This window comes from Oncorhynchus gorbuscha, linkage group LG01 (genome assembly GCF_021184085.1).
Source record: "Oncorhynchus gorbuscha isolate QuinsamMale2020 ecotype Even-year linkage group LG01, OgorEven_v1.0, whole genome shotgun sequence".
Taxonomy (NCBI): domain Eukaryota; kingdom Metazoa; phylum Chordata; class Actinopteri; order Salmoniformes; family Salmonidae; genus Oncorhynchus; species Oncorhynchus gorbuscha.
In genome coordinates this window covers 50529449-50553088 of record NC_060173.1, presented here as the reverse complement: position 1 = coordinate 50553088, position 23640 = coordinate 50529449, and the positions used below count along the sequence as shown (strand labels likewise).

Here is a 23640-nt window from a genome sequence, read left to right as displayed (position 1 = left end):
TCTCTCTCCCCCCCCCTCCTGTCATGTCTCTCTCTCCTCCCTCCTGTCATGTCTCTCTCTCTCCCCCTCCTGTCATGTCTCTCTCCCCCCTCCTGTCATGTCTCTCTCTCCCCCTCCTGTCATGTCTCTCTCTCTCTCCCCCTCCTGTCATGTCTCTCTCTCTCCCCCTCCTGTCATGTCTCTCTCTCTCCCCCTCCTGTCATGTCTCTCTCTCTCCCTCCTGTCATGTCTCTCTCTCTCCCTCCTGTCATGTCTCTCTCTCCCCCTCCTGTCATGTCTCTCTCTCTCTCTCTCCCCTCCTGTCATGTCTCTCTCTCTCTCCCCCTCCTGTCATGTCTCTCTCTCTCTCCCCCTCCTGTCATGTCTCTCTCTCTCCCTCTCCCCTCCTGTCATGTCTCTCTCCCCCTCCTGTCATGTCTCTCTCTCTCCCCCTCCTGTCATGTCTCTCTCTCCCCCTCCTGTCATGTCTCTCTCTCTCTCCTTCCCCTCCTGTCATGTCTCTCTCCCCCTCCTGTCATGTCTCTCTCCCCTCCTGTCATGTCTCTCTCTCTCTCTCTCCCCTCCTGTCATGTCTCTCTCTCTCCCCCTCCTCATGTCTCTCTCTCTCCCCTCCTGTCATGTCTCTCTCTCCTCTCCTGTCTCTCTCTCTCTCCCCCCTCCTGTCATGTCTCTCTCTCTCTCCCTCCTGTCATGTCTCTCTCTCCCCCCTCCTGTCATGTCTCTCTCTCCCCCTCCTGTCATGTCTCTCTCTCTCTCCCCCTCCTGTCATGTCTCTCTCTCTCTCCCCCTCCTGTCATGTCTCTCTCTCTCCCCCTCCTGTCATGTCTCTCCCCCTCCTCTCCCCCTCCTGTCATCTCTCTCTCTCTCTCCCCCTCCTGTCATGTCTCTCTCTCTCCCCCTCCTGTCATGTCTCTCTCTCTCCCCCTCCTGTCATGTCTCTCTCTCTCCCCTCCTGTCATGTCTCTCTCCTCTCCCCCTCCTGTCATGTCTCTCTCTCTCCCCCTCCTGTCATGTCTCTCTCTCTCTCCCCTCCTGTCATGTCTCTCTCTCTCTCTCCCTCCTGTCATGTCTCTCTCCCCTCCTGTCATGTCTCTCTCTCTCTCCCCTCCTGTCATGTCTCTCTCTCTCCCTCCTGTCATGTCTCTCTCTCCCCCCCTCCTGTCATGTCTCTCTCTCCCCCTCCTGTCATGTCTCTCTCTCTCTCCCTCCTGTCATGTCTCTCTCTCTCTCCCCCTCCTGTCATGTCTCTCTCTCCCCCTCCTGTCATGTCTCTCTCTCTCTCTCCCCCTCCTGTCATGTCTCTCTCTCTCCCTCCTGTCATGTCTCTCTCTCTCTCCCCCTCCTGTCATGTCTCTCTCTCCCCTCCTGTCATGTCTCTCTCTCTCTCCCCCTCCTGTCATGTCTCTCTCTCTCTCCCCTCCTGTCATGTCTCTCTCTCTCCCCTCCTGTCATGTCTCTCTCTCTCTCTCTCTCCCCCTCCTGTCATGTCTCTCTCTCTCCCCTCCTGTCATGTCTCTCTCTCCTCTCCCCCTCCTGTCATGTCTCTCCCCTCTCTCTCTCTCCCCTCCTGTCATGTCTCTCTCTCTCCTCTCCCTCCTGTCATGTCTCTCTCTCTCTCCTCCTGTCATGTCTCTCTCTCCCTCCTGTCATGTCTCTCTCTCTCTCTCCCCCTCCTGTCATGTCTCTCTCTCTCTCTCCCCCTCCTGTCATGTCTCTCTCTCTCCCCTCCTGTCTCTCTCTCTCTCCCCCTCCTGTCATGTCTCTCTCTCCCCCTCCTGTCATGTCTCTCTCTCTCCCTCCTGTCATGTCTCTCTCTCTCCCCTCCTGTCATGTCTCTCTCTCCCCTCCTGTCATGTCTCTCTCTCTCTCTCTCCTCCTGTCATGTCTCTGTCTCTCTCCTGTCATCTCTCTCCCCTCCTGTCATGTCTCTCTCTCTCTCTCTCCCCTCCTGTCATGTCTCTCTCTCTCCTGTCATGTCTCTCTCTCTCTCTCCCCCTCCTGTCATGTCTCTCTCTCTCTCTCCTGTCATGTCTCTCTCTCTCCCTCCTGTCATGTCTCTCTCTCTCTCCCCTCCTGTCATGTCTCTCTCTCTCCCCTCCTGTCATGTCTCTCTCTCCCCCTCCTGTCATGTCTCTCTCTCCCCCTCCTGTCATGTCTCTCTCCCCTCCTGTCATGTCTCTCTCTCCCCCTCCTGTCATGTCTCTCTCTCTCCCCCTCCTGTCATGTCTCTCTCATGTCTCTCCCCCTCCTGTCATGTCTCTCTCTCTCCCCCCTCCTGTCATGTCTCTCTCTCTCTCTCCCTCTGTCATGTCTCTCTCTCTCCCCCTCCTGTCATGTCTCTCTCTCTCTCCCCTCCTGTCATGTCTCTCTCTCTCCCCCTCCTGTCATGTCTCTCTCTCTCCCCCTCCTGTCATGTCTCTCTCCCCCTCCTGTCATGTCTCTCTCTCTCTCCCCTCCTGTCATGTCTCTCTCTCTCTCTCTCTCCCTCCTGTCATGTCTCTCTCTCTCCCTCCTGTCTCTCTCTCTCCCTCCTGTCATGTCTCTCTCTCTCCCCTCCTGTCATGTCTCTCTCTCTCTCCTCTCCCCCTCCTGTCATGTCTCTCTCTCCTCCTCTCTCTCTCCTGTCCTCTCTGTCTCTCTCTCCCTCCTGTCATGTCTCTCCTCTCTCCCCTCCTGTCATGTCTCTCTCTCCCCTCCTGTCATGTCTCTCTCTCTCTCTCTCCCCTCCTGTCATGTCTCTCTCTCCCTCCTGTCTCCTCTCATGTCCTCTCTCTCTCTCCTCCTGTCATGTCTCTCTCTCTCTCTCTCCCCCTCCTGTCATGTCTCTCTCTCCTCTCTCCCTCCTGTCATGTCTCTCTCTCTCTCTCTCCCCCTCCTGTCATGTCTCTCTCTCTCCCCTCCTGTCATGTCTGTCTCTCTCCCCTCCTGTCATGTCTCTCTCTCTCCCCTCCTGTCATGTCTCTCTCTCTCTCCCCTCCTGTCATGTCTCTCTCTCTCCCCTCCTGTCATGTCTCTCTCTCTCCCCCTCCTGTCATGTCTCTCTCTCTCCCCCTCCTGTCATGTCTCTCTCTCTCTCTCTCTCCCCTCCTGTCATGTCTCTCTCTCTCTCCTCTCCCCTCCTGTCATGTCTCTCTCTCTCCCTCCTGTCATGTCTCTCTCTCCCCCTCCTGTCATGTCTCTCTCCCCTCCTGTCATGTCTCTCTCTCTCCCCTCCTGTCATGTCTCTCTCTCTCTCCCCTCCTGTCATGTCTCTCTCCCTCCTCCTGTCATGTCTCTCTCTCCCCCTCCTGTCATGTCTCTCTCTCTCTCCCCTCCTGTCATGTCTCTCTCTCCTCTCATGTCTCTCTCTCCCCTCCTGTCATGTCTCTCTCTCTCTCCCTCCTGTCCCTCCTGTCATGTCTCTCTCATGTCTCTCTCTCCCCCCTCCTGTCATGTCTCTCTCTCTCCCCCTCCTGTCATGTCTCTCTCTCTCTCTCTCTCTCCCCCTCCTGTCATGTCTCTCTCTCTCTCTCTCCCCTCCTGTCATGTCTCTCTCTCTCTCCCCTCCTGTCATGTCTCTCTCTCCCTCCTCCTGTCATGTCTCTCTCTCTCTCTCTCTCCCCTCCTGTCATGTCTCTCTCTCTCCCCCTCCTGTCATGTCTCTCTCCCTCCTCTCTCTCTCCCCTCCTGTCATGTCTCTCTCTCTCTGTCTCTCTCCCTCCCCTCCTGTCATGTCTCTCTCTCCCCCTCCTGTCATGTCTCTCTCTCCCCTCCTGTCATGTCTCTCTCTCTCTCTCCCCTCCTGTCATGTCTCTCTCTCCCCTCCTGTCATGTCTCTCTCCCCCCTCCTGTCATGTCTCTCTCTCCCCCTCCTGTCATGTCTCTCTCTCCCCTCCTGTCATGTCTCTCCCTCTCCCCCTCCTGTCATGTCTCTCCCTCTCCCCCTCCTGTCATGTCTCTCCTCTCCCCTCCTGTCATGTCTCTCCTCTCTCCCCTCCTGTCATGTCTCTCTCTCTCCCCCTCCTGTCATGTCTCTCCTCTCTCCCCCTCCTGTCATGTCTCTCTCTCTCCCCCTCCTGTCATGTCTCTCTCCTCTCCCCCTCCTGTCATGTCTCTCTCTCCCCCCTCCTGTCATGTCTCTCCCTCTCCCCTCCTGTCATGTCTCTCTCTCTCTCTCCCCTCCTGTCATGTCTCTCTCCCCCTCCTGTCATGTCTCTCTCTCCCCCCCTGTCATGTCTCTCTCTCTCTCTCCTCCCTCCTGTCATGTCTCTCCCCTCCTGTCATGTCTCTCCCTCTCCCCCTCCTGTCATGTCTCTCTCTCTCCCTCCTGTCATGTCTCTCTCCTGTCATGTCTCTCTCCCCCCCTGTCATGTCTCTCTCTCCTGTCATGTCTCTCTCTCCTGTCATGTCTCTCTCTCCTGTCATGTCTCTCTCTCCTGTCATGTCTCTCTCTCCTGTCATGTCTCTCTCTCCTGTCATGTCTCTCTCTCCTGTCATGTCTCTCTTCCTCACTGTGACTAAGCTAAACTCTTTATGGCAGGACAAAAATAGATCACGACCGGCCACACACAATCGCCACTGCTCATGATCCTTATGGCAAACCTGATGGGACAAAAATAGCTGACACACACAACTCAGGAGCCCTGGGCTGATCTGCCTGAATCAGTGAGCCTATTCCCCAGAAACAGCCTCGACTCAGTCACAATGGGAGAACACTCACACCTTTGCGCACACGCACGCACACACACACACACACACAGCAATCCCCAATTGCAAGGGACAGGCTGTAGGTCCTGTGTGTGTGTGCGATATGATACAGAGCAAGTTAGAGGTCTGTGGGACACTGAGAAGGACTGTTATGACATAGGCAGGCCGGGTGTGTGGGAGTCACAGGGCTCTGGTCCTTCCGGCTGTCCCTGTCCCAAACTGCAGGGCTCAGAGTCGCAACAGCAGTCCAGCTGACATGTGTGCACACACACGCCATTCCGTGACAACGCTGACTCACTGCTGAAGCATGATGGGATACGTCTCCCTGCAGCCTGTAGAGCAGGGATAATCAACAAGATTCAGCCGCGGGACGATGTTTTCTGGAGCGCACAGCCGGAACGCAATTACAAATCATTTGTAGACTGCAAATTGACTGCAAGTAGCACAAACGTATATAATATTTGACTAAAACAATCATTTCAAACCTTGCTTACATTTGAATATATACGATCACATACACGGAGTGTACAAAACATTAGGAACACCTTCCTAATATTGAGTTGCACAACCCCCCGTTTTGCCCTCAGGACAGCCTTAATTTGGCGGGACACAAGTCCACAAGGTGTCGAAAGCATCCCACAGGGATGATGGCCCATGTTGACTCCGATGCTTCCCACAGTCGTGTCAAGTTGGCTGGATGTCCACAGGAGTATGACTACTGTTTGAGACAAACCAAGCATGGCACACACTGAATGGCGCGCACACACACACACACACACACGTCTCAATTGTCTTAAGGCTTAAAAATCCTTCTTTAACCTGTCATCTCCCCTTCATCTACATTGATTGAAGTGGATTTAACAAGTGACATCAATAAGAGATCATATATTTCACCTGGATTCACCTTCAGTCTGTCATGGAAAGAGCATGTTTGTACAGTGTGTGTGTGTGTGTGTGTGTGTGTGTGTGTGTGTGTGTGTGTGTGTGTGTGTACAACATATATTTGAGCTGTTCCCCAGTCAGCTTGCAGACCTGTCAGGGTGCTAGCTTCCTTAAGGAAAACTAACCCAGGACCATTGGCTCTTAGGCCAATATAGGACCTGTTGTGACACATCATCACCCAGCAACAGTGTTTGGCAACTGGAAGTGTGATTAGTCGTTGTCTTCTTCCCAATCCCTCACCTTCCTCTCTCTGTCTCTATCCCCCTATTGGCTCTGCCAGTTCTGGTCTGGACTTTCACAGTGTTACAAAAAAGTTAACATTGTCAAAGTAAGGTCGCGCCTCACTCCTGCCAAGTAAAACACAGAGAGAGAACACACACACACAGCCGTCCAATGACAGTCTAGGCGTCGACCTCTGGGTTTCCCACAGATCCACCTTGCCCAGATTGGCAATATGCCTATGCTTACCTAGTCCTCGCGGTTCAACACAGTTGCCTAGGGGATGACTCGGGACTGGGCCCAACTTTCGCAAAGTTCAGGTTGTCATAAGACAACCTTATGTCAGTCGTGGCTGAGTGGGCGGGTCGGCCTTAGGATTAGGTCGAGCGGGCAGGGACTTGTTCTAGCCTAGTGGTGTTGGGTTGGCATCGCACTCAGCATGTGCTGCCCTTAGGCCTTTTAAAGTATAACCCCCCCCCAACCCAACATCAGGTCAGACTACACTCACCGCAAAAGGGCTTCAAAATGCACATACAGCAAACAGGACTGAAGAACACAACTAAAACACTGATACAGAGAGAGTTGCAGTATAAGCGAACCAATAGCCCATAGTACCAGCACACACACACACAGTAAAAGCTAAGAGAGCACAGCCATTCTGGTATAATTTTCATCACCTGGCCTCACCCTGTCTGAGCGGGAAAGGGAAAGAGAGAGGGAAAGGTCTCAAGCTCAAGACCACAGAGAGAGTGTAGAGTGTGTGTGCGCGTCTCTCCTTGGCGAATTTACCTCAGAGAAGGGCCCAATAGAATCTTACAGTTTTCTATGTAGCTACACATCAGACACAGTATCTAGGCCTGGGGTCACAGGGGTCAACGCTTTATTCATATTCCTTCTTCGGTTTCTGCTACAACAAACACACCTCTATGCAAAATGACTAGCCATAGCTTAGCCCAATGAGTCCCACCGTGGTGCCCCCACGTGATTCAGGACTTCTAACCTCTTAAAACACTGCGTGTTTGAGCTACAGACTCCCGGGTTGTGCCGTTGGATTCGTCCGTTTCATTCGCAAACCATTAGTCCGTGTGATTAACGGGGGGATGAGTTGGAGCGGCGTTGGCGAGACCAGGGCGGATCCTGAAGGGGCCGAGTCCAAACGGTTTGAGCTAGAAACTATTAAAAGCCACCTGTGAAAAGCTGAGGCTCTCAAGGACACACGTGTGACATGTGTCGCTCTATGGCGTAGCGACACAAGAGTCGTTAGAATGTACGGGGTTCTTCGACAGATCATAGGGAATCCCAGGACTATAGCGTCTAAAATAAGCTCACCTAGCTGCCGTCAAACTCCAAACAGTTGTCACCGACCAGCTGGATATTAATTTCCCACAAAGCAAACTATTTCTGTACTTAGACCGTGCAGATTAATTCATTTTTAAGCTGGTTTTTTTTTGTGGCTTTGAAGGAAAGGCTGCCCATCAGCCTCTGCTGTGGCACGCAGACTGGCCTGTTCTTTTCGTGCCATCACTGGTGTCAGATGCCCTTAAGTGATGCCTCACTCACGAGGGAAAATACATGCAACATCTCAATGTCCCAAAACGACAACAGGACTAATGAATAACCACGTTGTCTGCAGCAGAACCAAGTCAAAGCCACTAGAGAGACGAGAGCTGGCAGAGAAGGGCATGCGTGCCCATTTCCAGTCTTCCCAAATGAGACCATTCCCCTCTTCATCTCCTCCCTTGTTAACCCCAGCCCTGCTAGCTAGCCCCTAGTTGCCCATTGCTAACCCCAGCTATGCTAGCTAACCCCAGCTATGCTAGCTAACCCCAGCTATGCTAGCTAACCCCTAGTTGCCACTGGCTAACCCCAGCTATGCTAGCTAACCCCTAGTTGCCCCTGGCTAACCCTAGCTATGCTAGCTAACCCATAGTTGCCCCTGGCTAACCCCTAGTTGCCCCTGGCTAACCCCAGCTATGCTAGCTAACCCATAGTTGCCCCTGGCTAACCCCTAGTTGCCCTTGGCTAACCCCAGCTATGCTAGCTAACCCCTAGTTGCTCCTGGCTAACCCCAGCTATGCTATCTAACCCATAGTTGCCCCTGGCTAACCCCTAGTTGCCCTTGGCTAACCCCAGCTATGCTAGCTAACCCATAGTTGCCCCTGGCTAACCCCTAGTTGCTCCTGGCTAACCCCAGCTATGCTAGCTAGCCTCGAGTTGCTATGCCGACATGTTAGCGCCTGTTCATCTTGGCTTGATTTGGTTGGGTTGGCCCGTTTGGCCCTGTGTTCTGAGTCCTCTACTCAGCAAGCCTGAGAAGCCCAGCATCGACAGAAGCCAAGCACGCACATGTCTCCACACATCAGTGTTCTAACAGAGAGAGAGAGAGAGCGAGAGAGAGAGCGAGAAAGCAAGAGCGGAGGGAGAGAGGGGAGAACAAGCGCGATGAATAAAGAGGGTGACTGAGGGCCGTTTCAGAATAAACATGCGTCTGTTCTGAGCAGCCCTTAGAGCACAGTTTCCCTAAATGAAACAAACACTACAGACCAGGCAGGGCCTTCCCCCTGGACACTCACCAACTGCACGCATAGCATTTCCCCAGAGATTCCAAAGACAACGTTGAAGTGCGGGGCAAGAGGGAGCTGCCTCGTTCAAATAGAGAGCATTCTACTGAGAGCACGAACGGTCTATGTAGACCAAGTCAACAGCGCTCCCTCTTAGACAGGCACAGACCTGTATGTGTGTGTGTATGGTGTTCCTGTGCGTCTTGAAGGTTGTAAATGCTCCTTTCTAGACAGGTCTTACGGTAAGCAGTGTTCTAGAGCCTCAGATCAATTCTAATATCTCCATAACTGACATAAGACAGGGGTTTTCCCAGTGGGATCCGTGGACAGATTTGAAATGAATATGGCAAGTAACAGATGAAACCTGTTCTGGACAAGAGATCTGTGGAATAAGTTGAAGGTGCAATGCACTGTAATAATATCAATCCTTTGTTTTTAACCTTAGAGATGCACAACATTAGCCTGTGAGGCTCACAGGGATATTGGTATACACAGTACTCCCACAATAAAACATATTTTCTTGTATTGCCCAAAAATGTTGTTTTGAGCATAAATGCACTGTAATTTCAGCTTTAAAAATTGCACAAATGTTCTCTGCCCCATGGTAAAATGTGTAGAATTGCAAGAAATTAGTGCCTTCAGAAAGTATTCATACTGAATTCAAAATAGATTCAATTGATTTTTTTCCCTCCCCCAACTACACACAAAACCCCATAATGACAAAGTGCAAATGTTTTTTGAAATGTAATTGAAAATGCAACAAAGATATCGAATTTACATAATTATTCACACCCACAAGTGAATTTCCCAGTCCTTTCAAGCACACCCATAACATGATGCAGTCACCACTATGTTTGAAAATATGGCAAGTCCCATTGTACTCAGGAATGTATTGGATTTGCCCCAAACATAAAACACCTTGTATTCAGGGCAAAAATTGCTTTGCCACTTTTATTTCTGTATTACTTTTGTGACAGGATGCATGTTTTGGAATAAAAATAATTCTGTACAGGCTTCCTTCTTTTCACTCTGTCATTTAGGTTAGTATTGTGGAGTGACTAAAATGGGTATCCATCCTCAGTTTTGTCCTATCATAGCCATTAAACTCTGTAACTGTTTTAACTTCACTATTGGCTTTATGCTGAAATCCCTGAGCGGTTTCCTTCCTCTCTGGCAACTGAGTTAGGAAGGACGCCTGTACTGAAATGTCTGCTTCTTTTTTTATTGCCCTTCTTCGCAAGGCATTGGAAAAACTCCCTGGTCTGTGGTTGAATTTCATTGCTCAACTGAGGGACCCTACAGATAATTGCCTGTGTGGGGGTACAGAGACGAAGTAGTCATTAAAACAATTGCGTTAAACACTATTATTGCAAACAGAGTGAGTCCATGCAACTTAAGCGCCTTGATAAGCTAATTATTACTCCTGAACTTACTTAGGCTTGCCATAACAAAGGGGTTCAAATACTTATTGACTCAAGACATTTCAGCAAAATGTTCTCTCGGATGCCAAGAGGGGGACCTTTAAAACCATTATTTGGCAGGGGCCGAGACTGGATTAGTCGGGGCAATGCACTGCAGAAACTGCTTGTACGCAATTTTTTTCCCCGGCACTCTAAAGTAAGAGTTGTGTTCTGATATTATTAGGGTGGTGCCTGATGAATTTGATATCACAAAAGGGGTCCCAATGCAAAAAAAGGTTTGGGAACCCCTGACTTAAGACATCAGACACCCCCATAGACAAGGGCCTGGTGAGTAGGAGCCATAGCATAGTAGAACAAGCCAAGTAAAGTTTTTTTTTAAAGAGGGTAAAAGAACATTGTGGAAATAGAGAGAGCGTGGTAGAAAGGTAGTCGACTCAAATCTGGGCAAAGCAATGTTCTGTTAGTCCCTGCTACAGGCAGCCAGGAGAATGCAGCGACAGCGAGACCAACAAAATATCCTATGTATCAATTCCACCTGTGTTATCAGACAGACATGCAGCTACTGCAAAACTGGACTGGCCCTGAGGCTGCAGGCAAAACTCGCTGATCTGGACGGTGCTGACCACTCCGTCTCCCATTCCATGTGCCAGAATGCTGCCGTTGGCGGGGACATTCTCAATTTTTACTGGTAAGGCGAGGCTGCGAGTTCTACCAACAAAATAGAACCTAGCACTCTGGTACCCTGCAAACCATGACCCATTGTGCATTCTACATGAGTCAAATGTAATGGAGTCCATTGTCCATGTTGTGAATGGCTGCTGTTCATACAAGGATATGTACATTGCTAGACATGACCGCCGTGTTGACCTGACAGCCAGCGAGGTGAGACTCGTGGTCTCACCAACAGCACACATGCATGAAAATTACTGTGTAAGGGGAAGCTGGTTTGATGTTATGTTTCCTGTGTGCCGACTACGCCAGATATTGTTGTTGTGGGGGGGTGCTTATTTTGGAAGTGGCCTTCTCATTGGACGGCTACATGGAGCAGGCCTTTGCAGAGAAGCTGCTTAAAATACCAGCCCCTCCTGGCAAGCTGGGACAGCCTAGGGTGTAGGTGAATGCTGGTGGTGCTGATATTCGGCAGTCTCGGCCACGTTCACAGGCTTGCAGCGCGTGGCCTCCAGATTGCGGGCCCTGGTAAAAACTAGGACAAAGCACTTGGCGAAGTACTGCTCTGATTCAGCCGTCGTGGGCAGCTGTACCCTTGAGTGCCATGCATACAGGGACCTTTGAAATATTTAAATATTTTTTTTGTCAATTTGATTGGTTGATTCAAATAAAGTTTTTTTAAAAAGTGTGTGTGTGTGTGTGTGATGGGTTGAGATGAGGAAATGGCCACTAACAAGCAAATGACAGCTACTCTGAAATGTACCAGCACATGTATTTACAGCGTGAGTCAAAGGTAGAAAGGAGTAGCACTACTCAGACACACACAAATAAAATAACACACATATTGGGATAGGCCATTGCCTACTCATTTATAACAACACACAATGCAGACATACACACACACACACACACACACATGGCTGTGTGTGACTATGGCGTGACACACAGTAAATAGCCATGACCGTCCCTGTGTGTGATGAGAGTTCATATCTAGCTCTGTGAATCTCCCCTCCAGCCATCTCCGCTGCCCATTTTAATGATGCAGTAACACCATATCAACAAGCGTTGGCTTTTTTCAGCCACCAGCCCTGTTTCAGAGGGAAGTGGACTGCGGGTGGGGGGGGGTCTTTCCGGGGAAAGGTGTGGAGTTCTTACTGGTTCTTTTACAGTGGTCGAAGCGTTGCCTAGGTGGGTGCTGCATTTCAGTAGTGGGCGACCCAGCCTACCCTACAGAGGAAGTGCTCTGAACATCGAAGTTGACGAGGTGCCCCGATGAAGAGCTCCGTGGCCCGTTTGTCAGATGGCCTGGCTGTACCGTCTTGGCTCCCTCCGATCGAACATACGACTTGTTCGAACTACCTAGCACCCGAAAGCGGTGAAAGATCGCCCATGAACTGCAAGACCCCTAAAATTGTTTTGTTAATTTGTTTCGAATTTAAAAAGAGACTGACATTGTACTTGTATTTTATGTAGCGCTTTTCATTACATCTAATATTATTACTTCATTGGCCATCATTGGAAAATAAGAATTTGTTCTTAACCGACTTGCCTAGTTAAATAACAATACAATAAATACTGCTCAGGCCAGGAAATACAGCCTAGGCTCATTACCGGTATAGGCTTAAGATGGCCCGTTTTAATAGTCGTCACGGCAGCCTTGTCCAATCCTTTGCATATACCATTTATGCTAGCTAGTCCATTTGTTTCCTTCGCTATTTAGCCAGGCCTAGCCTAGCGTACTAGCCAAGTGCAAATGTTATGACTTCCGTTTGTATATAGTCTGCTATGTTCATTGCCCTTATGTTCTTGGTGTAACCCGTTAGCCTACGCTAACGCCTTCAGGCGTTCGGCATGCTTCCCAGGTCAAAGTGTCCGGAAGAGTTTGTGCATATATTATGGTGCCATTTTTGTTCGTTTTGGACTTCGGGGAGGGTTCTGGCACACACACACACGCGCAAATTAATTTTATTTGGGAGGCAAACTTTCGTTGATAGCCAAAGTCTACGACCCTTCGTCTGTGATTAGTCGACAGTAGGGATTCTTCAATAAAGTATTTGTCGTCATTGAACAAGAGACGACTCGTTTTAATGCAATTTTTTTATTGAGAAATACTGCACCAAAACACTTAGTTAGATGTAAAATTGTGCGACAGATCTCCTTGGCAAAAATGTCCAAATTAATGACAAATTTCTTGAGTTATAGTAGTTTAATTCTGGTATTTTGAGGAAGCGTATACTGGCGATGGTGTCTCAAAACAGACAAACAGTACTATTGCCACTTTTTTCTCGTTTTTCAAGTGAATGTCTTTTAAGGGAGTATGCAAGCACACTCGTTCGGTTCGCCTAGCCATTATGTATGCTTCCATTTACTTGCTACTACATTAGCTGCTGCAATGTATAGGCTCAACTGCTATTCCCCTGTCATTAGCCTGCACGTGTTCATTGCTTAAACCATCGATAGCTTAGCACTGTTACATATTCTTGTTCATCTTGTAGGTAACCACTTTTACTCATCCCCTCCTGCTAAATTGGTGTGTGTGTGTGTGTGTGTCTTAATTAAGTGTGTGCAATAGTGTGTTCGCTCATTACCACGCCTTCGAACAGAGGGTGCCGGCCCCACTTTCAGAGACCACCACCAGTCGGTGACGCTCTTGTTCATCAACAGTCTCCCATGTTCGTCTGAGCAGGCTGACATGTAGCCTGTGTCCTATCCACCACCCGCACTCAAATACAGCCATTGTTAAGGTCATGCACTCTTAAAGCCAACACCACTTTGCCTAGCAGTTGGAATCTCTCTCTCCATCGTGTATTACCCATCCATCATTGAAAAGCAGGAGGGATTAAACATCTGTAGCGCCCGGCTGTTTCCGCCCAGCAGGAAAAGACATGTCGGCGTTGCTGTGCAGCTCCCCTGTCATTTAACGTCCTATTGAACCCTCAGCAATGAGTTCACCTGGCTCCAAAAGGGGTACATTTGGTCATGTGACCAACACACACAAAGGATGCAACACACCGAAACCCCAATCGTCTGCCAACGTTGTGAAGGTCTTCACAACAAGCTGTTGCACACTAGTAGTAGAAAGGGAAGGGAATAGGGGATACCTAGTCAGTTGCACAAATTGGCACCCGGGAGCAGTTGTTGTTGGGGGTTATACTTCCTTGCTCAAGGGCAGAACAACAGATGTTTACCTTGTCGGCCCCTACACGCCAGGCTACCTGCTGCACCCAGATTGACACACACCAGGGCTCCAAGACAGGTAAGAACAATTGTTGGACAAGTAGAATATCATTATAAATTGTCAGAAAGGAAATGTAAAAAAAATAATAATAATAACACAAAAGTGTAAAATAGCAAGCAATCATAATAATAATAATAATAATAATAATAATAATAATAAATAATCATAATTTGTGTCAAAGTGAGCATTCTCCACGCGTTAACGATGCTCCAAGGCCTGGGACATCTAAGACTATACCAGCTACAGTGCGCATATTTCTCCTGTTTGTAAAGTTGTACAAATTATTTAAAATCCAAACAGAAAACTTGCTTCTGTGCACTGAAATAAACTACCCACTGTCATTCTTGGTGAGTGTGGACATTTATAAGCGGAAGTGATTTTCTAAACACCAAAAGTTGAAATCAGGCTAGCGAATATCAACTCTGTATCACCCAGAGGCATGACCTCTGCGTGATAGATTGTTTACTGTGTTGCTAGGCAACACAATGGCAGAGAGCGGGCCACTCTTAGAAATAGAATGGGCTTGGAAGCTCTAACCCTGGCAATTTGACTGGTAGACTCATGGGTACACTCGTAATGGCTGACTGTGATGCAAGCCATGGTATTTTGAAATGTTCCATCAACTGATGCTAGATTGCCATGGTACTGTACAATGCTCACTCAAATGAGGCCAACTGATGTGGCTCATACCATGGAATGTATTTTTTGTAATGTCAGTCGAGTTGATTCAACAAATCACAGCACAGATTGAAGAGTACACTTCCTGCTTTTTACTTCCTGGCATGGGCATACTCAAAATGTCTGCCAGTCTACCGATTATGCCACTGACTTGAATGGAGAGACCCTTTCTATTCATTATATTTCTATGGGGCAACTGCTACAGTCAGCAGCACAGCAGGAGAGAGAAAATGAGTCTTCATTTTGCAATTTGAACAGTTAACCCATGGTCATTTTCTTGAACCCAAAAACATTACCAAAAATTATATGATCGTCACAGCCCTGGTGAAACATGAAAATGATGGCCTTACAAGATTATAGATAAACAGGTCTTAGTTAGCTAGCTACTTTGCTTTGAAGTGCCTACCTTAAGCAATTTGATGATTAATTGAACAAGCTATACCCACCCTGCATCCCACTGCTGGCTTGCCTCTTAAGTTAAGCAGGCTTGGTCCTGGTCGGTCCCTGGATGGGTGACCAGATGCTGCTGTAAGTGGTTTTGGATGGCCAGTAGGCCAGTAAAAAAAAAAAAAAAAAAACATCCCAGGGCAGTGATTGGGGACATTGCCCTGTGTAGGGTGCAGTCTTCCGGCTGGGACGTTAAATGGGTGTCTTTAGTGGTCACTAAAGATCCCATGGTACTTATTGTAAGAGTGTCCTGGCTAAATTCCCAATCTGGCCCTCATACCATCATGGCCACCTAATCGTCAAAGCTTCCAATTGGCTCATTCATCCCTGTAGCTATTGCCTGGGCTGTTTCCTTAAATAAAAATGTGTTCTTAGTCAACTTACCTGGTCAAATAAAGGGTTAAATAAAATAAGTCAAGGGGTATGAACCCTTTCTGAAGCCACTTTATGTTGACAGTATAAAGACTGTAGATGGTAATTGTCAAACACGACCGACGTTAAGCCTATATTCATGTAATTCAAGTTTGGCTACATTTTCTGGCGCCTCAATCATTTCAGCATTTGTTTGGACAGGAGTCTGTACCCAGTATGTATAATCTCCTACATTTTGACATTAATGCTTTTTTATGCACGTACATGAAAAATGTATTTAAATATTATCGTTATTATTGTTGCTTCGCACGATGTATGGATGTCTCTACCTTCTTGCCCATTGTGCTGTTGTCAGTGCCCAATAATGTTTGTACCATGTTTTGTGCTGCTACCATGTTGTGCTGCTGTCATGTGTTGCTGCCATGCTGTGCTGTCGTCATAGGTCTCTCTTTACGTAGTGTTGGGGCGTCTCCTTTGTCGTGATGTGCGTTTTGTCCTAGATTTGTAACCCCAGCTTCCGTCCCCGCATGAGGCCTTTTGCCTTTTGGTAGGCCGTCATTGTAAATAAGAATTTGTTCTTAACTGACTTGCCTAGTTAATAAAAGGCTAAATAAAATACAATAGGACAAGCATTAATGTTGAGGCCTGCATCAGCAACTCATCTCTATCCATCCTTTCCCTTCCTCCACCAGTCATGGTCCTGTCAACCTTCTCTTCATCATGTGATCCCTCCCCCATCATGCATTCCCTTTTCAACCTCTTCTTCCCTCCACCAGTCTCTCTGGGCACCTCCCTCCATCCCATCGTTCCCTGCATCATTAAGATTTACATCCCTGTATCATAACTCCAAGAGCAGCACCCATAGCGCCCCCTCTCCTTCACTCCATTGCTCCTCCATCTGTCTGTGAGTCCTTCTCGCCTTCCTTCCTTCTCTCCCTTATCAGTTAGGGACATATTGCCCCGTCGCCATCTATTCCTCTTTCCCTCCCTCTATCCATCAGTCCTGGTCCTATCGTCTTCTCCATGTCACCCCCCCATTCATTGTGGCTGCGTCATCCTTCACCCTGCATCGTCTGTATTCAGAGTGATTACACGCTTCGTTACCTCATTCAAGACTCCACTCTCAGGAGTGACGCACTCTGGATAAGGGCGAAGACGCTTTGCATGCATTCAGGTCTTGCACAAACACCAGCTGCAATAGCTCAGCATTCAACGCCATAGTACCCTCCAAGCCCATCATTAAGCTTGGGGCCCAGGGTCTGAACCAAACACTGTGCAACTGGGTCCTGGACTTCCTGATCCTCAACACAGGGGACCCACAAGGGTGCGTGCTCAGCCCCCCCCTGTACGCTCTGTTCACCCATGACTGCGTGGCCACGCACGCCTCCAACTCAATCATCAAGTTTGCAGACAACACAGTAGTAGGCCTGATTACCAACAGTGACAAAGCAGCCTACAGGGAGGAGGTGAGGGCCCTGGGAGGGTGGTGCCAGGAAAATAACCTCTTACTCAGCGTTAACAAAACAAAAGAGCTGATTGCAGACTTCATGAAACAGCAGAGAGAGCGAGCAAATTGCAGTGAGAGAGAAGCATAGGGGGTGAGAGATATACATATTTCTCCAAGAAAAAAAAAATACATGAGTCATCACCACCACATCAACAAGACGACGAATGTCAGAAAAAAAAACAAGTAGTTGAAGCCGGTGCCTGGTTCATATTTTGGCCGGGATTCCAATGGGGCGGTGACTGCCTTGTTGTTGTTGTTATCTCTCAGCCAGAATGTCAAACGGAGGTGAACCACCCAAACAGCAGGCCTCCACCCCTTCCTCTGCCCTCACACTGACTGAGTGACTGGGCTAGGGCGGCACACCTTTCAGTGGGGACTCCTGCCTTGACACTGCCGGGGCAGACAAAGGAAGTGTTCTGACCCTGTGCTGTGTTCTAGATCCTGCCTGGGAAATGATATCAGTGGTGGCCCAGGACCACAAGACAGGCAGACAGTGAGACAAGCCGGAGCACTGATCTCTTCATAACCTCACTCACAAATAACAGACAGATGGACAGACTAGCTCTTTCAAATGTACTTCGATATACCGTGGGACAATACATAGACCTCTTCTACACAGAATGAAGCTGCGACAGATTAAAATAATACCAGAAAAAACAGGAGGGTTAACATGATAAAAAACACACAGCAAGTGACTGGCAGTTAGGCTAAGAGTTCAATGAGAGGTCGATAATCCACGCAAACTGATGCACTCCTTGAGTGAGCTCACAAAAACAGGCAAATGCGTTTGTCTGATAATCACGTGCATATATTCTGAGTTTATCACGCCATTGCAAAGTTGTCAATTACATTTTCATGACTCTCCTCTCTTTGCGGGCAAATATGAATCAGACTCTGCCCTTGCCTGATTCACCAGGGTTTGCATTGTAAATATTGTGTGACTTAGTCAGGAAACAAAATCTGTAGTCAAGAAACAAATAAGGCCAATGGATTGTTCCACCTCAAAAAGCACAAGAAAGAGGATTGAACACCAGCCAAAACTATATGCACTTTCCCACTAGAAATGTGTTTCCATCAAATGTACTTGTTGCAGATAAAAGGCTGTGTGTGATGACATAGTGCACATAAATACAAGTTAAATGGGTTTCCATTAAATGGGTTAACTCTACTGATGGTTCTCACAAAAACAAACATTTATATAGTAAGTGTGGCCACTCACGTATTGGCACATGCACTCTAGTCAACTGAGTGCAGATACACGTATAGCCTACATCAGGGTTCTCCAACCCTGTTCCTGAAGAGCTACCCTCCTGTAGGTTTTCGCAAGCCCAGTTGAAACTAACCTAGTTCAGTTTATCAACCAGCTAATTATTAGAATCAGATGTGCTAGATTAGGGTTGGAGTGAAAACCTACAGGACGTTAGATCTCCAGGAACAGGGTTGGATGATGAGATTATTATGGACAAAAGAGTGAGATTTTTATTTGTAAAACTGCAACCCAGCATCGATGACCATGTCACCAGAATATGACCCTTGAAATGTACTGGAAAGGAGCATCAAACATATCACCATCAAGCACATGGGGGGGGGGGTCTGTTTCAGTCAGGCCTGTCATCCTTTTTTTTATCCAACATTACTTTACTCGCATTAAAAGGTTGAATGGAAACCTCGTTATTGAAGTTATTATGTCCCCCCCCCCAGACCAGGTCTGACAGCAACCCATGTTTCGGTTGTTTACCTGGCCACTGTTTCAAATGCTACCTTTTTAATGCGTGTCGCAAATCCAAAGCAGGTCCATGGTACATATATTAGCATTTTCACACTTCATGTGGCATTTCATTTAAATAATGTTTCCCCAATGCTTATCTTATGTGTTTCCAATTCCAGAAACGATTTCAGAACAATCTGAGGTGGTATCATGGCTTGCTGAAATGACATGGAACGACCCCAATGGGAGAACACACTTGTCTTGCAATGTCTCACTTCATGATGGAAAGACCGGACTGGGCATGGAAGTATAACGCATCCACAATCTCTCCCTCCCTACCCCTACAGATGATACATGAGCAGTGGACCTGTCAAAAAACCAAGCCATAAACTGAGCTACAACTCTACAATTCATTATCAAACAAGCTACAAGATATGCAAGTCCCCTCTTCAGAGCTGGAACTCTAAAAGGCGGAAGTGGCACCCAGAAAATAAAGTGACAGGTCAGCGTCGCCTTCGCAACGAGGTGTCAATTCCCACGATGACGTCGCCACACACCAGGCTTGCCTTTAGTTACAGCACAATTGACCGAAACAAACGGCACCGTCGTGATAAACCTCTCGAATGTCATTTGCCCAACCAAAATGTGTTACATTGTAGCTACAACGTGTACTTTAGACTCGTACCTAAAAAAGGTAACAAAATCCGCACAAGTCACCGTGCCTGTGTTGCCGCCAGCTAGCCCTCTAAGCTACCGCTAACTTGTTACCTAACTAGCCAATTTACAGCGAAGAAGAAGTCAACGTAGCAAGCAAAAAAATAACCTAGCTGGCTAAATAGTTTGCTTGCTTTCCATGTTGAAATCTGATCGAGACGTTGGCCAAACAATGCACCTTGCGAGGGGAAATGACGTTACACCGAATACCGCTAGTCCGGTAAATCTAGCTACCTGGAAACTAGATATCTAACTAGTTATAGCTAACAAACGTGAGTGTAGCCTGCGTGACGGGCTTCTATAGAAATACATTTCCACGACCTAAATCTTCCTGGCCACTTGCTGTGCAACGTCAGGCCCACACTGCACCGGATGCTCAAAATAGAGTCTCGCCGGTTAATGTTACCGTGTTGGGGAAAAAAATTAGAACATGCCATGATGATATCTACAGTAACGTTAATTCGGTAGCTGGACATCCAGGGGAAAGGGGAGTCATTACCATTATAATAGTATTATGTATCGTGCATTTTCTGATTAGTAAAAGAGCTAAACATCGTTTGTTTTGTAGCTGTCAAATATTACCGGCCACAAAAGAGATTAGTAACTGGTGCTGTCAACGAGAAAGAGGTAGCTGTACTCACCCCATTAACCAATCCATGATGTTTGTAACTAGGGTAGGGATAAATCCGCCAAGGCTGCTGGAGGCGACCCCCTACTTTATTCGGGCACCCCTCGCTTCCCCGCCTGTCCCCGACTCTTCGTGGATCGGTTTCTCCCTGTGCCTAATTCGGTGGTCAAATGTCAAACACGTATCGCTGGTGTCCTTGTTTTGAACCTGTGCCTAGATAACTACAAGAACATGAACAGTTAGCTGCCTAGTCGGAGCCCCGGTGCTGCGCTGGGTGAGAGGAGCGCAGCATTGAGTGACTTTGAGCTCGGAGAAGAGCGGGCAAAAGTCTCGGTCCAATTTCCAGTCAGCGAGGTATCCTACTGGGGCTTCGCTTTACGTCCGCTGGCGTGTCGAATGTCCTTCGCAGACTGCAGGACCGAATGAATCGAGTCTTGCGATGCCACTAGTCTTGCTAGCAACACTCTGCCATGAATCCTTGTACTGTATTAGCTCTGGAGCTCAAACCGCTAGCAATCTTCAGCTGCTACGAACGAAATCCGGAAGTAAACACAGATCCGACCATAGAGATAGATAGAGGACTCTAGTGCCCAAAAGCAGCTTTAGAATGTTTTTTTTTAACTAGGCAAGTCAGTTATTAATAAATTCTTATTTACAATGACTGAGAATGAACAGAGCAATTCAGGAAGTTCACACTTTTGAAGTAATGTTAGTCAGCTGGGTGGGAATTCCAATGGGTTACAGAAGGATCACATAATTGCATCCACATCATCAGGAGGGATCAGCCAATGAATTATACTTGTGAGTAAACATTCCATAACGCCAAATGGCAGTAAATTGTAAACCTTGGCTTAATGCCTGTTCAATCAGCACACTCCGGGTGGCAGTTTGCACCCTTTCAGTTTGTTTACCAACCATAGAAGTAGTAGAAGAAGAAAATTGACTTCTTCAAAATGTAGAGGGACTCAATGGCGCTGCCCATGCTCTCACAGATGCCAAAGTGGGACAGATACAATGTTGTGTCCTCTAACTATCTCTATGGGTCCAACCGAGCCCCTTCCTCGTGCATCTGCGTGGTGTTACGTCACACGCAGAGATTTGGAAATCAATGGGCTTTGTAGTTCTAAGAAGACCCATTTTCCTTCAACTTGCTTCCATAGACTGAGATAGAAGACACATCTTTGTATCTGTCCCATTATGGAGGCTGTGAGATGACGAGGAGCGCCATACGTTTAGAGACAGAAGAGGAAGCGAGACATCCCACTCACAAATGTTTCTGTTTCAATGGAAGTCCATGAACTAAGGAGGCCAGACCCAGCTACGATCACATTGGTGTCTAATGGTAAACGGCCTGAGTGAACTATCTTAATTTATCCGCCATCTTTGATATGGTATGAGAGTACCCATGTCAAATCAACGGAATTCAGTGTGCGCCCAGTGGGTAGTTACCGTTGCAAGTCCCATACTGTTTTTGAATGGGCTTTAAGTTTATATAATCCCATTTATGGAAACACGGTCATATAGGATATATTTACAATTATATTCATTTGTGTATTGATTTGCTCATACCCAATGCATTTAATCAAAATACTTGACGAATTAGAAAAGTGTCAATGGAGCTACAACTCCTGCCGCCATGATGCATGCCGTAGCGTGCCTGCTTGAGCTGAGGACTTACAGGACGTTAAGAACCCGTTAGTTACATGCCGTTTTATATTAGATTGAATGTTGCCAGCAAGTACTTGTTGAAAATGCACAAAAAAAAAGAAGTTTATTCCGTGGTCATGGTGTCAAAAATTAGACATACAGCTGGTGGGAGGCGTATAACGTGAATGCCTAGCAACCCAAAGTTTGCATTTGCATCTCATCACGGACAACTTTATAATTGTAGCTAATTAGCAACTACTTACTAGCTACTTTGCAACGACTTAGCTAACCATAACCTTAACCACCTAGCTAACATTAGCATTAGCCACCTAGACAACAAGAAATTGGAATTCGTAACATATCATATGTTTTTCAAATTCATATGTCGTAAGAATTACAATTCATAACATATTACCTGTTAGTTATTTAGCAGACACTCTTATTCAGAGCGACTTACAGGAGTAATTAGGGTTAAGTGCCTTGCTCAAGGGCACATCGATAGACTTTTCACCTAGTCAGCTCAGGGATTCAAAACAGCAACCTTTTGGTTACTGGCCTAACGCTTTTAACCTCTAGGCTACCTGCTGGCCCTATTGTATGAATTGTAATTTGTAACATATCATACGAAATGGATGATGGACATCCACAAATGAATACATACCAAACGAAATGTCAGTGGTGGAAAAAGTACCCAATTGTCATACTTGAGTAAAAGTATAAATACCTTAATAGAAAATGACTGAAGTGTAAGTAAAATACAATTTGAGTAAAAGTCTAAAAGTATTTGATTTTAAATATACTTAAGTATCAAAAGTAAATGTAATTACTCAAATAAAATTATAAATCATTTAAAATTCCTTATATTAAGCAAAGCAGACGGCACCATTTTCTTGTTTTTAAAATTTACAGATAGCCAAGGGTACACTCCAACACTCAGCATTATTTACAAATGATGCATTTGTGTTTAGTGAGTCCACCAGACCAGAGACAGTAGGTGTTCTTTTGATAAAGGCATTCATTTGACAATCTTCCTGTCCTGCTAAGCATTCAAAATGTGCTTTTGGTTTTCAGGGAAAATGTTACGAGTAAAAAATACAATATTTTCTTTAGGAATGTAGTAAAGTGAAAATAAAAGTTGTCCAAAATATAAATAGTAAAGTAAAGTACAGATACACAAAAAAACGACTTAAGTAGTACTTTAAAGTATTTTTACTTAAGTACTTTACAACACTGCGAAACGTAACATACATTACTAATTGGAGTGTTCCAGATTTGAATGTACTATGTTACCTCTACCCCCCGAGTCCAGGTTGTACATGACTGTGTTTTCATGAGTTTGATTATGCAAATTTAAAGTCCATTCTTAGCCTACAAAATGAGACAACAGGAAGTACCACTTTCATACAGTAAGGCCATCTACATTTTTAATAAGTAGTCAGTTGTCTTCTTCTACAACTTCTACTGTCACCTGGAGTGTATTATTTGAGCAGGTATAAAGCCAGGATTGGTGATTTACAACCAACTACAGTTATGGAATGTTTGCTCACAAGCATAATTAATTGTCTGATCCCTCCTGATTATCTGGATGGAATCCTTGTGATCCTTCCTTAACACATAGGAAGTCCCACCCAGTTGACTTCTTCAAAATTTTGAAAGTCTTCAATTGTGCCGCCCATGCTAATATCGGCTTTTGGGCACTAGAGTTGTCTATCTACATCTATGGCTGCCATCTCAGTTATGCAAAGAGAAACGAATTATTATTTAGTATGACATCATGTAGACATGTGTACTGAATACAGACATCACAATGAATGCAGTTAGTTAGGAAGTAATGCATTATGCATAGAAATATGTGGCAATTGACACTCTGTTGTGATACACAGTGGTGTAAAGTACTTAAGTAAAAATACTTTAAAGTACTACTTAAGTCGTTTTTTGGGGTATTTGTACCTTACTTTACTATTTATATTTTTGACAACTTTTACTTCCTAAAGAAAATAATGTACTTTTTACTCCATACATTTTACATGACACCCAACAGTACTAATTACATTTCAAATGCTTAGCAGGACACATCCCTGATCATCGCTACTGCCTCTGATCTGGCGGACTCACTAAACACAAATGCTTAATTTGTAAATTATGTCTGAGTGTTGGAGTGTCCCCCTAGCTATCCGTAAAATAATAAAACAAGAAAATTGTG

General features: G+C 46.6%; 1 protein-coding gene across 1 annotated transcript in view; it reads right to left on the bottom strand.

Moving 5' to 3' along the window:
- The window catches only part of LOC124039219 (MOB kinase activator 2-like), a 112887-nt gene extending 92557 nt beyond the window's left edge, over positions 1-20330 (bottom strand). Inside the window, exon 1 of the mRNA XM_046355146.1 lies at positions 19804-20330. Within this exon, the coding sequence (XP_046211102.1) occupies positions 19804-19820 (17 nt within the window). The 5' untranslated portion in view covers positions 19821-20330. The remainder of the gene's footprint in view (positions 1-19803) is intronic.
- Between the last annotated feature and the right edge of the window lie 3310 nt (positions 20331-23640).